The sequence below is a fragment of the Cottoperca gobio genome, chromosome 3, assembly GCF_900634415.1.
Source record: "Cottoperca gobio chromosome 3, fCotGob3.1, whole genome shotgun sequence".
Taxonomy (NCBI): domain Eukaryota; kingdom Metazoa; phylum Chordata; class Actinopteri; order Perciformes; family Bovichtidae; genus Cottoperca; species Cottoperca gobio.
In genome coordinates this window covers 1,905,001-1,921,671 of record NC_041357.1, presented here as the reverse complement: position 1 = coordinate 1,921,671, position 16,671 = coordinate 1,905,001, and the positions used below count along the sequence as shown (strand labels likewise).

Sequence of the window (16,671 nt, the reverse complement as noted above, 5' to 3'; positions counted from 1 at the left end):
CGCCGGTTAAAATAGAAGCGCCCAGTCAAAATTGAAAATCCCTCAATAATTTATTGATTATAGGTCCGGGTCCGGATAGGTCGGCGTCTGGGTCCGCCTGTTAGTGACCCCTGCCTTAGGTCTTCAACAGGGGGTCCGCGACCCCCAGGGGTCATTCACATTCTCCCACATTCACATCCCCCCCCTCACACAGAACTGCGACAGCAGCACCCTCCCCCCCCCCCCCCCCCCCACACACACACACACACACACTTTGTTTGAAGCAGCTACCATGCTACACCAGTTTGGGGGTCCTTGGCCTGAAAAACGTTAAAGACCCCTGTACTACACCATTTGGACGTAGACATTGGGTCACTTCCTACTGTTTGGGTAGTTTAAAGATCCCCACCAGACATATTATAAGATATAATAATACACAAAATTACACAAATTATGTTTTTACCTAACAAAAAATAAAATGACATCTCTGCCAGAATCTATGGGTAGACACCAGATTTATGTCGGTCTCCCCAAGGCTCACTTGAAAGCAGTAATGATATTGAGTAAATTATCCTTGTGAAATAAAGTGAATTGATTCAAGGAAAGGTTAGCTGTAATTATGTACTGTAGAATGTGTTTTTAGAGGCCTAGTAAAACATAAAAAATACAGATGTATTAGTCAAATTGAGTCGTTGGCGACAGTACCCACTGTAGCCACAGCAAGTTGTTAGCGATGTAACCCACTAAAGATATAAAAGCTGCCGAAAAGCGGAAGAAGAAGAAATTACGTCACCTAAACATGGCTTCTGTGAAGCGTTGAGAGAAATAACAGATGTAAATAGTGTCGTGGTAACGTTCCCCATTGATTCAGTATACTATTGTGCGGGAAATGGAAAACATATATCACCACGCTTCGTCAGAAACCCAGCAACATCTTGCCTACAATGGTGGCTATCTGGAAACACCGTACACCGCTAACAACGTTAACATGCCTCTGCCGGGAAGCGCGGCTCATGAACCGACACAGCCGGACCACAATGCTTCACCGTGGACATCTGCACGGGGATATGACGGTCACGCGTATGGATTTATGTGCGATTTCCCCGCGCCTCCTCCCGGAGGAGGAGGGGGTTTCGGAGGTCCTCGCATGCCCTTTCCTTATGGATTTGACCCCTCCGTCCCCCCTCCTCCTTTCGGCTGTCCACCACCCGGACACTTCCCTAACGTGGTGAACACCGCTCCGATAAACACATACAGCAGCAGGGGAGCTTCAACCGTTCAAACATTTACCGTCACCCAGCGGTTTGGACCTCAGACTACCCGGTATGACTTGGACTCTAGTCAGAAACAACAGCACGAATATGAGGGTTTCTCTGAGAGGGCTGCTCTGTATCCTCCGCAGGGGAAGGACCATGACAGGAGTCCGCGGACAGCCACACGGCCTGAGGATGAAACAGCCCTTCAAAGGAGGCAGGATCAACAGTGGCTCGGACGTTTCTTAAAAGGCAGAGAGAAGAGCCCACAGAGCCCACAGACCCCGCGGCAGCCACCACCCCACAGCTGCGCTCCGGCTCCGGGGCTCAGAGAGGCTCTGTACTCTGCAGCTCGGCTCGTCTCCCAGCTGACACGGTCCTGCGAAACTTTGAGGAACAACGTGGAGAATGAGTGTGTTTGGGCGGACTCTTATGTAATGGCTCTAAATGTGAAAAGAGAGCTACAGGACAGTCTCAGAGTCCTCGGTGACAGTGAGCGTTTAGGGAGCTGGAAAGCTAAACTGTCCCGTGTTTCTAAGAGGAGGGCCCGGCGACTGAGAGCCAGGACACTGCTCCAGGTGGAGGACAAAGAGAGAGAGGACCTCATCACTGAGAAAGAGGCTGCCATAAATACATGGAGGTTGCAGCAGATACGCCAAGTGGAGGAGAAGAAGAAGGTAAATACACGTGTCAGAGGATTCAAAGATGTGTTCAATTGTTTTGTCCACTTGGGGGCAGAAGAAGTATTAAGCAAACTCACGCGCCTCATGAAGTTGTTATTGTGGCTAGTGTGTTAGCTAACGATATTCACTGTTTGATCTCTAATAGCTTCATGTGGAGCTTTCTCACCCACTGCAGTCAATGGAGCGGGTAGAGAACGCATCATAGACAGGGATGTTTCTTAACGGGCATGTTAACATTTTCCATTCATTACCTTTGCCATTCAGTAAAACAATATCCTGGAGAATACTGTGACTTTTTCTCCTCAATTTGGACATGATAACCTGTGACCAAGGTAGCTTTATTTTCTCACCAACAGATGACAGATAATAATGAATGGTCTGATTTGATGTGTTTCTGTACCAGGAGCGTGAGCTGAAACTGGCGGCAGACTCTGTGCTCTGTGAGGTGAGGAAGAAGCAGGCAGACGTGAAGAGGATGCAGGACATCCTGAGATCTCTGGAGAAACTGCGCAGACTGAGGAAAGAGGCGGCATCGAGGAAAGGTGAGTTATTCAGCCATGCACCTTATTCCCATTCCCATGATGCCTTGTGTGATTTATGGCCGTGACTTCAGGTTATAAGAGAACACACCTGTAGCATACGGCTAACTCTCACAGATGCTGTGTCCAGTGGCGGTTCTAGACCAATATCACTCAGGGTGGCCTGGCTGGGGCTGGGGCCAAGTGTTTTGTCAGAGGTACATTCAACCCGGGACAAAAGAGGAAGCAATGTTCAAGCCTTTTTGTTAACTATAAATAATTGCGCACAACAAAACAATACCATGATTGGTATGTTCCTGACTGATGACAGCATCTCTCCAGTGATCAATCATGGCATGTGTTTTTATTTAGGTTCCCATGGTAACGAGTCAGACCGTTCATACTAGTGATGGGAGGTCCGGCTCTTTTCAAAGATTCAGCTCTTTTGGCTCTTATGGCTCCCAAATGGCTCTTCATTTAGTATCACTCGGAGACTTCTAATTTTAGCCTAATTTAGAAATTATAAATGGTTGGTGTGTTCGTAAGCAATTTTTCACTCAGTGTTTTCATGAAAGTCTTATTTTTATGCTTTGTTTTCGTTACAAAAAAAAAATACACAGTTCCTATTGTTTAACATTTAATCAAACCTTTAAATGAACAACTTAACACAGAACCACAGCAAACAGATCAAATAAATAAAGGCTAAAGTCTTAACATTATGACACTTTAGATACAATTGTCTTTGAGTTACAAGAAAAGCGCTATACAAGTCTAATGTAGTATTATTATTATTATTATTATTATTATTATTAATAAAAGTCTTTAGTGCAGTGCTTCTTTTTGGGTTTTCGCTAATTTCTTCACTTTCTCCCGACCTGTTGCATTTAAATCCCCCGTCTCTCTGTGTGTACCTGTCCCACTGGCCTGTACCACTACACTCGCTGTCTTTGGAGCGTCTGCCCCCCTTCCTTCTTTCACATAATGGTATGATCCTAGTCTGTCCTCGCATGTGATTGACCGCATGGTGTGCCCATCAAAAGAAAGTCCGCCGTTGCCTGGATGTCGCAAAAAATCAGTACTTTTTGTATATTGTATAATCTTCGTTATGAGGGGGGGCCACAGGTGGGTCCAGGCTCAGTGTTACAGTGGCCCCTGTTGTTGTCCCCCCCCCCCCCGAACCGTCACTGGCTGTGTCAGTGAAATGGATAACCACAGGCCCATAATTCACCGGGACTGGTATTAAAGTGGACAGACTGATATCAGTATGGATGCATCTCTAGTTTGTCTCTGTGTTTATGGCAGGTATCGTGACTGAGCGAGAATGTGATGAGGCGTTCGGCAGCAGACTGGAGCAGCTGAGGTGTGTGATGAAGAAGAGGACCGGCGTTTACTCAGCAGAGGAGAAAGCTCTGATGGTGATGCTGGAAGGAGAGCAGGAGGAGGAGAGGAGGAGAGAGCAGGAGAAACACGTGAAGAAGGAGCGAGAGAGACAGCTGCAGAGGAAACACAGAGTGGACGCCATGTTGTTTGGAGGTAACTCCTCACACCCTGTCCACACCTCATGACGAACATCACTCCATAGTTTATCAACAGTATCAAACACATGTTTCACAATATTGTAATATATTAATGTATGTTAATTATGTTCCCTGTTTGTTTCTTAGATAAGCTTCCTGCTGATTGTGTTTTGGAGCCCTTCAGAGAGTATTACACCCAGGCCGAGCGCTCACTGCACGCTTTACTACAGATCAGGTTCATCTTCATCTTCAGTCTGTCACATAATAAGAGTCAGAATACAGAGACATGGTAGCCAAACAAAAAAATATGCAAGGATTAATACAAATACTGTAGATGTCTTAAAAAAAACACAAAGTATTTTTACAAATTATACGTGTGCATTTCTCATGAAATGACATTTGTAAATCTAAAATTCAGCTGTCACTGATTGACGAACATCATTTAGTCCCGTGACCATGTGTTAGGGCTCAAACATGCCCCTGCTATCATGCTGCTAATAAAATGACCTTGGCTAATAAAATGACCTTGACTTATGGGACTGTAATATGTTTTTCTTTCAGGAGAGAGTGGGATACTTTTGTGGTTCTGGCGGATCATCCTGACAGCTCTCCGGTTCCTCACAGCTGGATCCTACCGGACGCCCCGTCAGACCAGGCCTGGGCCTCTGCTCTACACATTGCTGATACTGAGTGAGATACTAACCAGCGTTTGACATCAACACTCAAACCTACACTGCAGGTGTCTGTGGAAGCACTGCGAGTATCACCCCAGCTGAAGAAGACATGTACATCTGATGTAAAGAAGTTAAACAAAAGGACTGTTTGTTGGAACTTAACTTATAAGACAATGAGCTAATCACTGGTGTGAACTTTGAAATATTTTTCATGTGAAGTGCAGCTGTCAGACTCTTTATGTTAGATTGAATAAAAGATGAGTGATGAGGTCACAGAACAATGCTTCGCTGCTTCAGTCGAGAGAAATACCAAAATACTGTACATTTAAAAATTGGTCATCTTTCTGCGCCGCTGTTCATGCTCCAAATCTTTACTAGAAACAATACTAGTGTACATACACACTCATGCAGAAAGGCTTCATGATAAAAAATAATTCAGATTTTAGCACCCCATTTTAAAAAAGAAAAAAAAAACTGGACATTTCATAGTGATCTCTTTCTGTTCGGTTCATATATTTTATTAAACCTCACAAATGAAGAGCATAGCTGTGGTTCTGCTTTATTTCTTTTGGAAAGTATACTTTGTAAGTAGTATGCTAAGTGACATACTGACAATGATACATTTAATACACACAAATGCTATTTCTGGAGGTTTTTTATGAACATTTTTAATTTCTATTCAGTGCAAGTTCAGTAGAATCGGCGTCAGACAACAGTTTTGGGTTAACCCTTTCAGTCCCTGGATGGCAATAATCACAACAAATTTGAGCGAAATCTGTGCAGTCATGTTCTGGAGTGTCAGACAGCTCATGCCCTGTAGATAGTCACACACAAAGTTTGATTATTATTTATTAAGGTGAACAGGTCATATTGCAAATTGCAGTTTATTTTACAATGTAACCTCATGTTGGTTTAGGAGTCTGGCATCTGTCCTGCTGCCACACAATAATCAAATAATAATGATAGAATGTGGAAGATGGGAAAGTGTTATATCACAGTGTTTACACCTCCACTGTAATCTGTCTGACGTCAGGCTTCTTCTCTGTGCCCTGACTGTACGTCAGCTGTCAGTCCATTACTCTTCCCTCTGAATTAACCTGAGAGGATACCTGCGGTCAGACAGCAGCTCCGACACTACACGGGTAAGCTGACACTTTTAAACACATTTAAATATCGTTTAAATAGGCAAATTAATTCTACGATATACTGTAACACAAAGGCTCTTGAAGGATGAGACATTTAATATCAAAGTACTTACACGTAAGATAAAAATACACAATGCCACGCATTTCCAAAATGAATAAAATTGTATCAATTGATTAAAGCTTGAGACTCTTGGAAAACTGTCAGACAATTACAAACTGTTTGCAGCCTGATAATAAAACATCTCACACTTACTGTCTATTTAGTAATGATGATAAAGGTTTTTTTTATGTATATACATATATATATATATACACACACACACACACACACACACACACACACACACACATCACAATATGATAAAATGCAGTAAACAAAAGTACAGTGACTCACCTTGCCTCTCGATTTAAAATCAGTTAGTGATTGTGCAGCCTCGGATCTTCAGATCCTCTGCGACATTCATTATTATTAAAGTTTGCAATACAAACTTTTTTTGTTTCAGGAAAAAGTCAAATATATTTTAGTTTTGTAGTACATGTTGTCTACCTCTTTCTTGTTTTATTGCAGGTCTAACTATAATATCCAGCATTTGTCAGCAGGATGCACATGTTTAACTTGTTTAGCTTGTCTTGAGTGAAATTGTGCTGGTCACATGCGCTTCACAGTGTTTGTCCAGCAGCATGTTTGTGTGTTGCACGTGAGAGAGCACAAGGAGCTTATGGCTGTAAGTCCTGCACCATCTGCCTGTTACCGGTGTAAAAAAAACGGGGCACTGAGCAGGTTTACCTCATCACATATGGGCCCATTGGTTTACTCCCAGTCATACGCAGACATGTTTATGTGTCTGAGCCCAGGGCGGGGGTGTGAGACGCTTTTCTGGGTAAGTCCATGTTCAAGCTTTTTCTCAGATCTGCCTGGTAAACTCTCTGTGATTGGACAATATCTTTTATCCTTGTAGTCAGCTGAGCTCTTCTTCTGTGGTGTGTGGAGGACAGTTTGAAGCTGATAGTGTGATGGAGAGAGAGTGCGCTGATTGGTTGTTTCAGCTGTCAGTGGAAACATTCCTGTTGATAGTGACTTGAAGGTCACATTCATCCTGCCATCACCATGTTGAGCACATTCTCACACTACACACGGTTTTGGATCAATATTTATGTATCACCAGCATGGAGAACATGACATCGAGTGAATTATTTTGGACAGATAATAAAAGTGCTATGGCCAAAGTGCTATGATACATGACACATGGTACTGTGGCCCAATGTGCAAGAAAAGGTGATCTCCCTTCAAGGAGAGAAAAAGTGAGCCATCGACCCAAAACCTATTTAAATTATTTATATCAAATATTTTTCAATTCTTAAAAACCTCAATCTGCAGTATGGCATTAATGAGGAATCTCCTTTTCACAAGACAAACTTCACGTCTAAACATACCTGTCAACATTGGAATTTCAAAATAAGGGACATTTTCTGGCGGACTCCGCCCATAACTTAACAGCTCTGAGCCAGCCAGCCCCCACCCATATAATGTAAATGTAAACACATAAAGGACGGGTTCAGGAATTACATGTTTATTTAAAGTATGTATTACTTGTACAGACATGTTTATAAGATGTATGTATTTTAATTGCATATATATTTTATTCAGTGTGGGAGTCCGTAGCATCTGCAAGGGACTTGTTGTAAACATAGGTTGCAGACTTTGCCTGCCTCAAGGCTAGCTGAAGGCTACATTATTTTTGGCGCAAAGCATTGACATCTTTCCCTCAGCTTTGGTCACTTGGTTTGCCTCTGAAACAGTTCTTGTCACAAATAGTCATTGACAGTGTATGTTTTATGCCTCTTGGGCGTGCTTGTACTTGGACGATTTTTCATGCTGGCGAACATCGTTTTTTCCGCTGTGTGAGATGCTAACATCTGAATGGCACACTTTACAATAAGCACGAGTTTGCCCGACTCTGCTTTTTATTAAATAAGGATAGGTCTCCCATTTGTCTAGTTACTTGCATAAAGTTTTAACTTGTTTGGCAGGTACAACTGCGTCTCCATCTATCTCCCGTTCACTGTGACTGTCATCCATTAGGGGTGGACAGATCGATCTAAAATATCGATACCAACATTGGTATCGGTATCGATCAATACTTGTGTGATAAGATCGATACTTAAGTTTCAGTTTCTCTTCTTTATGTTCAGTACACAACTCCCGTTAAATTATCGTGCTTTTGCACACCGAACTCTGACAGCACAACCAACCCCCCCCCGTCCGTGTGACGGGGGGTTTATTGCCAGGGTGTTTGCTGCATCAGAGATCGGCATTGAGGGGCAACCAACAGCTAACGAAAGACTTTCAATCACAGAAAAAGAAAAGACTAAGCTTTTGGTTATGCCGAGTGGCGTTTCAGTGCCTGATCCCTTGACATTGCAGGATGGCTGGGTCAATGAAAACAACAGCATGACTTCTTGGCCGCCGATATACCTCAGCGATATAACATTATTTTTAATGTCTGACCACCCAGGGAACCATGTCGAGTTTCATAAACGAACTTTGAACGAATACAAAGAAGGCAAAGCATTTAGACAGTTTGACTCTGGCTGGTTGAAACAAATATCTTTCAATCCTCTCGCAGATTCTGAGTATTGCTTTTTGAAAGCAAAATGTACACATTCAATGAAAACTTCCCATACGCCACATTCGGCATGGATCTGCGCAGTCAAGAAAACTGACGATATCATAAGTGCTTATTGCAGTTGTGTTGCAGGGTAAGCTATTATAAATATATACCTAACTTGTGTTTGTTAATTATTATAAAACTCAATATATAGAAAGTACATGGTCAATATATAAATCAAGTAGATAGACTACATACCCCAGGTCGAGTTCAGGATCAGGGAATTCATTTGTTGGTTTTCCTTGCATGAAATGCTCACTGCAAATCTGCGAAGATTTCTTGGGCTCCCTAGACTTCTCATTGTAATCCTGTCTGTTTACAGCTTTGGTCCATGCTAGCCTTCTATCATTGTTCGTTAGTGCTGTTGGAAATGGAAATAGTTCGAACGGGGGCTTGCAGTTGCAATTTTTCATCAAACGAGTGCAATAGTGAATCTCACAATGAGATTCTGCCCATTGATTTAGCTTTTTCTCACTGTTTGAACATCCTTCCACCACACAATTTTGGTGTCCAAATCCCGTAACTAGAAGAGCGATGATTACACACTGAAAACTACCAAAAACAATGTAAACACGTGGAGAAGAAATCCAATTTGGCGGCCACTTGTAGAGTTGGTGCTCACTTTTCTACCCCCGCCACACCAGCATGCATTGCCATTCCACCAGAAGCCCAAAACTCCGATCGCATGTATCATCCATATGCTTTCGTTTTCTTCTGTGTTATTGTTCCTGTTTTCTTCTTCTGTGTGTTTACTGGCGGATAACGTTTTTCAACTAAAGTTAAACATAATACTGCCACCTGCTTTACCGGAGGCCACTTTACCAGTGTACACTTATTTTTTTTAAATTAGGCCTATTTTTATTTTTGAAAGGTTAAAAATACGGGATAATTACGGGAAAATATTTAAATGGGAGGGCATCGGGATAGAAGGAAAAATACGGGATAATCCCGGGAAAAACGGGAGGGTTGACAGGTATGCGTCTAAATGGTGTAACGCAGCGTTTCCACCGCATGCTACGGCTCTATTCAACTCGCCTTTTCTCCACCTGGACCAGGGGTCTCAAACTCAATTTACCTGTGGGCCGCTGGAGGTAGAGTCTGGGTGAGGCTGGGCCGCATCTTCTCAATCTTTAGTAATAACAGTTCAGAACATGAACGGTTCTTCAGAACATATGCTTCTCTTACCTACTTCTTGCTGCCAGAGACCTGGCTGCGCTTCCTCTTACACAGCTGAGCCACATTTGGCTTGAGGGAGGAAGCAATTTAGACCCTCAGTATGGCTTGAAGATGCTCACCAGTAAGTTTGGACCTGTACTTTGACTTATTAAAGTTCATGGTGGAGAAGAGCTTTTCACACAGATATGTGCTCCCAAAAAGGCACATGGTCCGCTTGAACATCCTGGAAAGCTCAGGGAAGGTGGGGGGCAATTCTCTCAAACATTGTCCAAACTTGTCTGCTTTTCCACTCACCTCCCTGAACTTGGCTTTGAGTTCAGAATTGCACTGCAGGTCAATGAGCTCCATTTGAAGCACAGGAGGGGCATCTTGCACATCGAAGGAGAAGGGGTCAGCATACATTTGAAAATCGGCTCTGTGTGTCTTGAAGTCTGCAAACCTGTGATCAAATTCATCCTGTAGTTTTACAATGGCATCAGCATACTTCTCACCACTGAATGGTGTGCCCACATCCATGAGTGCCTTGCATGCTGGGAAATGGCAGAGGTTTGTCTGAGAGAGCTGGGCTTTCCATAACAGTTTTGTGGAGAATGTTCTGACGTTGTCATAGGCAGCACTGACCAGCTGCCCCTGGCCTTGTAATGTCTTGTTCAGTACATTCAGCTCCTGTGTGATGTCAACAAGAAAAGCTAAGTCCATGAGCCATTTGGGATCACTTAGCACAGAAACAGCCATCCCATCCTTCTCCATGAAGGCTTTCACTTCTGCTCTCAACTCAAAACACCTCTTCAAGACGTTTCCCCTGCTAAGCCAATGTATTTTGGTGAAGTAGAGCACATCCTCATATGCTGACTATTTCCTCCAAAAAGGCACGGAACTAGCGGTGCTTTAAGCCCCTAGATCTGATATGGTTGATGCATTTCACAACGACAGACATCACATTGTCAAACTTCAGGCATTTGCTGCAAAGAACCTGCTGATGGATAATGCAGTGCAGTGCGATGACCTCCACACCCTCATCTCCCAGTTTTCTTTGAACAAGTGCCACCATTTCTCCTCCCTGTCATTGATGGCGCTCCGTCAGTTGTTATTCCAGCAAACCTCTTCCATGGTAAACCGGCATCCACAATGGCATCACAAAGCTGGCGGAATATTTCCTGAGTGGTGGTCTGGCCATGCATTGGAATCACTTCAAAATTGTCGTCAACACCGTGGACATACGGAATGTTTAGCTTTCTCACGCAGTTGATCGTATATGTTACCTGACAGGTCAGAAATGCGCTCTGCCACTGTCTTGGCTTAAAGGCTGATGTTGCTTAACACTGAGCCTTCTTTTCCGGACAGACTTGCAGCCTGTAACATGCACTTTCGGATGAACTCGCCGTCTTTGAATGGCTTTCCCGCCTTAGCAATCATCTCACTCACCACGTAGCTTCGACTGCCGCATCACTCTCTTTGCTTGCGTTCTTGAAAAGATCTTGTTGCCTCAGTAGACATGTTTTAAGATTGGCGACCCGGTCCTTTCTTATCTGCCTGGTATTTTGCATACTCCTCAGCATGTCTAGTTGAGTAGTGACGTCTGATGTTGTATTCCTTGTGCACCGCAACATTCTCTGTGCATATAAAACATGTCGGGATGCCCCTGTGCTCAACAAAAAAATATTCCGTCTCCCACTTTTCCTGAAATGGTCTGGGCTCGTCGCCAACCTTTCTCTTCATGGCAGGTTTTGAGAAAGACATGACTGGGGCTGGGTGACAAAAAAAACCCGTTGCTGTCACGAGCCTGAGCTATGGTAGCCTATAAGGGATTAAAACAAATATAAAACGCCCAGGGCAACGACTCGTGCAACGACTCGGCAAAAAGGTGCGTATGAGAAAAACGCACGGGCCGCACTAACACTAAACATTGATGTCAAGTAGGGGGCCACAAAATATCGTCCAGCGGGCCCCGAGTCTGAGACCCCTGACCTGGACAGTCCCGCCTCAGTGTAGGTGAGGTGATCAGCTGTTTGCCGGAGTGACGTTGCGTGAAGCTTCCGTGTAAACAAGAGACTCGCTGCATCCTTTCATCAGCAACCAAACAGAGGAATGTCTGCACTTCCTCAATTGTCCTTATGAACAACATAACTCAAGTAAATGTACATACTATTTACTAACAGAAAATTCAAATATATAAAGTGAAATATAATATCACAAATGTAACAATGAGTGAAGTGAATCTCAACAACACTTTGAATGTGATCACTTTGTGTGATTTACAAATTAGTTTTCTTCCTCTGGTCCGCTCTCTACCGCTGCCATCTTCTTGTGTTGCATTAGAGGACACAACATTAAAGACCAACAAATATTACAGATTTTAAGATGAGTGAAGAAAATCAATACTGCACTACTTCAGTAAGCCCGGCTAACACTCAGGCCAGGTGACTGAATACAGTCACTACTGCCACTTACAGTGTGATACAATCCATGATTTAAAAAACAAAACTTTATTTATATAGCACCTTCAAAACACAGTTACAAAGAGCTTTACAATAAAAACAGAACACATTTAAAACACAAACAGAATGAACAACAGAGAGTAAAACAGACAAAATGTCATAAAACATGAATGAAATCCCGAAAAGCAATTCTAAAAAAGTAGGTTTTTAAGTGAGTTTGCAGTCCTGGTCTCCTCAGGCAGGTCCTTCCAGAGTCTAGGAGCCCTGACTGAAAAAGGCTCCATCACCTTTATTAATGTATCTGAACCTTGGAACCACCGTGCGCGACACATCTCATGATCTCAGAGTGCGGGAAGGCACATAGGGCAATAATAACAATAATAACAAATGAATAACTTGGGACGAGGCCTCTCAGGGCTTCGTATGTAATAAAGAAAAATCTTAAAATCGATTCTAAAAGCAACAGGTAGACGGTGTAAGCAAGCCAGGATTGCTGTGATTTGGTCGAATGTCCTAATCTGTGTCCTGAGTTAATGGTCTGATACTAGAAATATTTCTGAGATGATGAAAGCAGGATTGAACTCTTGAGTCAACATGTTTGTCTAAATTGAGGTTTTGATCGAAAATGACACCAAGATTTCGGCAATGCTGAGATATGGACTGGGACAGAAAACCATTACGGTTTGATATTTTGGTGATCACACTATGTTCTTGACCTGTAATCACATTCAGCGGAGGCCCTGCTGGAGTCTGAGCTGAAGGTGTTTTTGGTGAACCTGTATGATTTCATCTGATTCAGTTGTTTAATGAAAGGAATACATGTACACACCTGTGTACGGATGATGAGCTGTCACTCAGCACGCAGCATGGACGCCTGGCCAATCCTAGCCCTTGAATGCTACGTAGGGCGGGCCTTTACTTGCCAAGAACAGCAGTGGGATTCAAAATAATGCTCAAGTCCCAGGTTCCCTCCCTGTGCATGACGTATGAAATCAAACCTCATTGGGGCTCGCTCATGTCATTGACTGGAAAGGAGGGAGACATCTGATTGGCTACAGATAATTCCTTGTTGAAAAAAATTGTAAATTGTGCGACGACCAGGAGACTTTCAAAACACCCACACACAAATAAATGTAACATCCAAATATATTTGATGAAATTCTCTCTCTCTCTCTCTCTCTCTCTCTCTCTCTCTCTCTCTCTCTCTCTCTCTCTCTCTCTCTCTCTCTCTCTCTCTCTCTCTCTCTCTCTCAGGGAACTGAGCACTGAGCATGATGGACGGTGTTCCTTTGAAGATGCCACAGGGTGTCTCACAGGAAGTCAAAGAAGACGTGGAAGTTATTGTCCCTGATTATCTGTCCAAACTGCAGGACACAGAGGTGAGTGTGTCTGACTGTGTGTGTACAGTGTGTGTGTGTGTGTGTGTGTGTGTGTGTGTGTGTGTGTGTGTGAGGTTAATGCCTGATCAGACAGCATGACTGAGAGCCACTGTCTTATGTTCATGTACCGGCTGTCCAGATTGATAATTCATTTTCGTATCTCTATGTCTGGAAAATTGCCCATGTCTTTTTCTTTGATCCTCCATAACGCCGTAGCGCTGGGATCGAAAAGTGGCCGATGGTACGTCACTATGGTTCAGCCGCTTATGCTGATCCCTGGAGTGGTATGCCACTGGTATTCTGGTATCATTGTGGCAGAAGCCATTTTGAACAACGACATACCATTCTGATCCAGGGGGCGTAAGCCGTTAATTTAAAAAAAAAAATATTGGTTATCAGGTGTTATCAATGATTGATCACAGAGAAACTAGAACTTTCTCGTGCAGGTGCTGCATCACCCATCCACGACACATCTCAAGATCGAACAATTTCAAACAAAATAAACATTTCTTGAAGGCATTATTTAAAAATGGGGATTGCAGTCAGAGGCTATTAAGCTGCTGCAGACTATAGTACCCGCAGTTATCAGTTATTCCTTTGTTATTTTTAGCTTTGCTAGCAGCATGGCTCTATTGATGGCAGTGTGTGACTGTCTGTCTGTCTGTCTGTCGGTCTGTCCACCACTTTGGTGGAAATATCTAATTTATTATTGAATGTATTCTGATGAAATGTGGTTAATCATTCAGGATGTTTGTTTGTCACGTTGGTAATCCTCTGAATTTTTCTCTAGACTTCCAGTTTTTCATCATGAACATGTGTTGAGATATTTCATGATCAGTATCCAACATCCATTGAGCTTCCTGTTGTGGAGCCACCATGCTAATATAGCAGGAATGTTGAAATAATGATAGTGACTGAAGGACAGAGAAAGCTACAGGCACTAACATGCTTTTTGTCCATGTGTCAGTATGAGTTCAGGCTGGAGAACTGGGTGCTAGCTGGGCTGCAGAGCGGCTTTACCAGCCAACATCGTCCTCAGCTCTCCTCTTCATCACGACTGCAGCCATCTTGTCCACCATACTGGATGATGTTCAGCAGCCCGCAGCAGAGCCGCCTGGCCAGCCGCCACTGCTCCGACTTCTGGGAACCCAACCCTCGACAGCGCTCCCACAGCCTCAAGCCTGACTTCCTGCGCATTACGCTGGCCATCTCAGACTCTGAGGATGATGGAGAAAGGGCCGCAGTGAAAGCCTGCTCTGGTGGAGATTGTCCCGCTGCTTCATGTGAGCGAGGTCAGAGGAGAGCCTTTGTCCCTGACTTTCTGAACCCTCCAGCCTGCCTCAGCAGCCTGCCACACCAGCGCAGGAAGAACCTCCGACAGTGCTCCCTGTCAGTGCTGGACACGCCCAAACACCGTGGTCCCAACACAGACAGCAAATCCCAGAGCCCGCCACACAGGACCCCCACCACCAGAGCCAACACAGTGGACAGGCTGCCCAGCATCAACAGCCACAACACAACTCACACAGTAAGACTTAATTACCATGTTGTATTGTGACCGAGCTCCACTTTTATATACAGTGCTGACTACACTGCATAAAACAATATATGAGCTAAACACACGTATTGTTTTGATGAGTATGTTGTTAGCTCGTCCATGTAGTCTCATGAGTGACCTAATGCTCTGGAATGTGCAGTATAGTTAGTCTATAGGAGCGCACGATGAATACAGCTATACATCTGCACAAAAAGTATCACACTGCCCTACACAGTACAAGTCTCTACACCAGGGGTGTCAAACTCATTTTAGTTCAGGGGCCACATACAGCACAATTTGATCTCAGCATAATAACCTATAAATAACGACAACCCCAAATGTTCCCCTTCGTTTTAGTGCAAAAAGTACACGTACATTCTGAAAATGTTCAAATTTGATCTTTTTTGATCTTTTGATCTTTGAACAACCTGAAATTTGAAAAAAGTGCAATTTCAACAATATTATGCCTCATTTTATCATTTACACATGTGCATTACAACTTAGAGATCACAGTGTATCTACAAAGGCACAAAACATTTTGTCACGGTACCTGGAACAGTATTTTACTTTATGATCAAAACAACTAATTTTTACACTTTGCAAAGTCCTCCCGCGGGCCGGATTGGACCCTCTGGCCCCTGGGCCGCATGTTTGACACCCCTGCTCTACACTGTATCTATATTCAAGTAGGCGATAAGTCTGTCTTTAAATGTCCTTTAACTCTGCTTATGAATGTCAACACTGGAAGAGGAAATCCATCCATTTCACATTTCTAGGGATCTACAGTCTAAAAGTAGACTGTGTAAAGTATGCTCCCTGAATCCAGCCAGGTTATAAGAGCTTCTTCAGGATTAGCAAGTGGAAGTCCTCTAAAATTGTCTTTCCCTGCAAAGCTGCATCTCAGGTCAAAGCTGCTGTGAGTGGGGGTGCTGCTTCACACACACAACACAACACAACACAACACAACACAACACAACACTCATTCACTACACACTGTTGTTTTCAGTGTCTCAGCCCAGACTCCCGTAGAACCTCCTCTTCTGGTTGGGACTCGTCAGCAGAGCTCCTGTCAGCTCTGAGCCCAGAGGAGAGAGAGCTGCTGGGGGCCGTCACTGCCCGGGGTTACCCCCTCCGTACTGCCATCATAGCCCTGCAGAAGACGGGCCCGCAGACCCTGGATCAGGTCAGTCACTGTCACTTACAGTAAGATATCTGAGTTTCATTACTCTGTGCCCTTTACTCATGATCACAGTCTGAAAGCAGATGTAGGCTGACTCTAATCCTGACTATGCTGAACAATCAAAATGAAACATGTCGTCCCCTCTCTCTGGATTACTGACGGGGCCCCCTGGCCTTCACCTATAAAATGTCACTCAAAGAGAAACGTACCAACCAGGACGATACTCAAAATGACGACAAATGAGACAAAAAAGGACTACAAAGAGACTTAAAAGGACTACAAAGAGACACATAATGACTACAAAGAGACACAAAAGGACTAAAAAGAGGCACAGAATGACTACAAAGAGACTACAAAGAGACATAATATGGCTACATAGAGATGCAAAATGACTACAAAGAGACACACAATGACTACAAAGAGACTCAAAATGACTACAAAGAGACACACAACGACTACAAAGAGACTCAAAATGACTACAAAGAGCCACAAAACGACTACAAAGAGACTCAAAATGACTACA

General features: G+C 43.6%; 2 protein-coding genes across 4 annotated transcripts in view; both read left to right on the top strand.

The window, feature by feature from the left end:
* Positions 1-765: 765 nt before the first annotated feature.
* Positions 766-4,897, top strand: pdcd7 (programmed cell death 7). Its single transcript, XM_029462462.1, has 5 exons — positions 766-1,909; positions 2,319-2,457; positions 3,736-3,966; positions 4,098-4,185; positions 4,512-4,897. The coding sequence occupies exons 1-5, from the start codon at positions 869-871 to the stop codon at positions 4,642-4,644; spliced, it is 1,632 nt and encodes a 543-aa protein (XP_029318322.1). The 5' UTR covers positions 766-868; the 3' UTR covers positions 4,645-4,897.
* Positions 4,898-5,036: 139 nt separating this feature from the next.
* The window catches only part of ubap1lb (ubiquitin associated protein 1-like b), a 16,790-nt gene continuing 5,155 nt past the window's right edge, over positions 5,037-16,671 (top strand). For 2 of the 3 annotated variants that reach the window (XM_029462491.1, XM_029462473.1), the window contains exons 1-4: positions 5,037-5,766; positions 13,307-13,431; positions 14,399-14,959; positions 15,975-16,151. In XM_029462491.1, the coding sequence (XP_029318351.1) occupies positions 13,324-13,431; positions 14,399-14,959; positions 15,975-16,151 (846 nt within the window). In that variant the 5' untranslated portion in view covers positions 5,037-5,766; positions 13,307-13,323. Of the gene's footprint in view, positions 5,767-11,426; positions 11,479-13,306; positions 13,432-14,398; positions 14,960-15,974; positions 16,152-16,671 lie in introns of those variants that run through there. The other variant, XM_029462482.1, reaches the window with a different exon arrangement.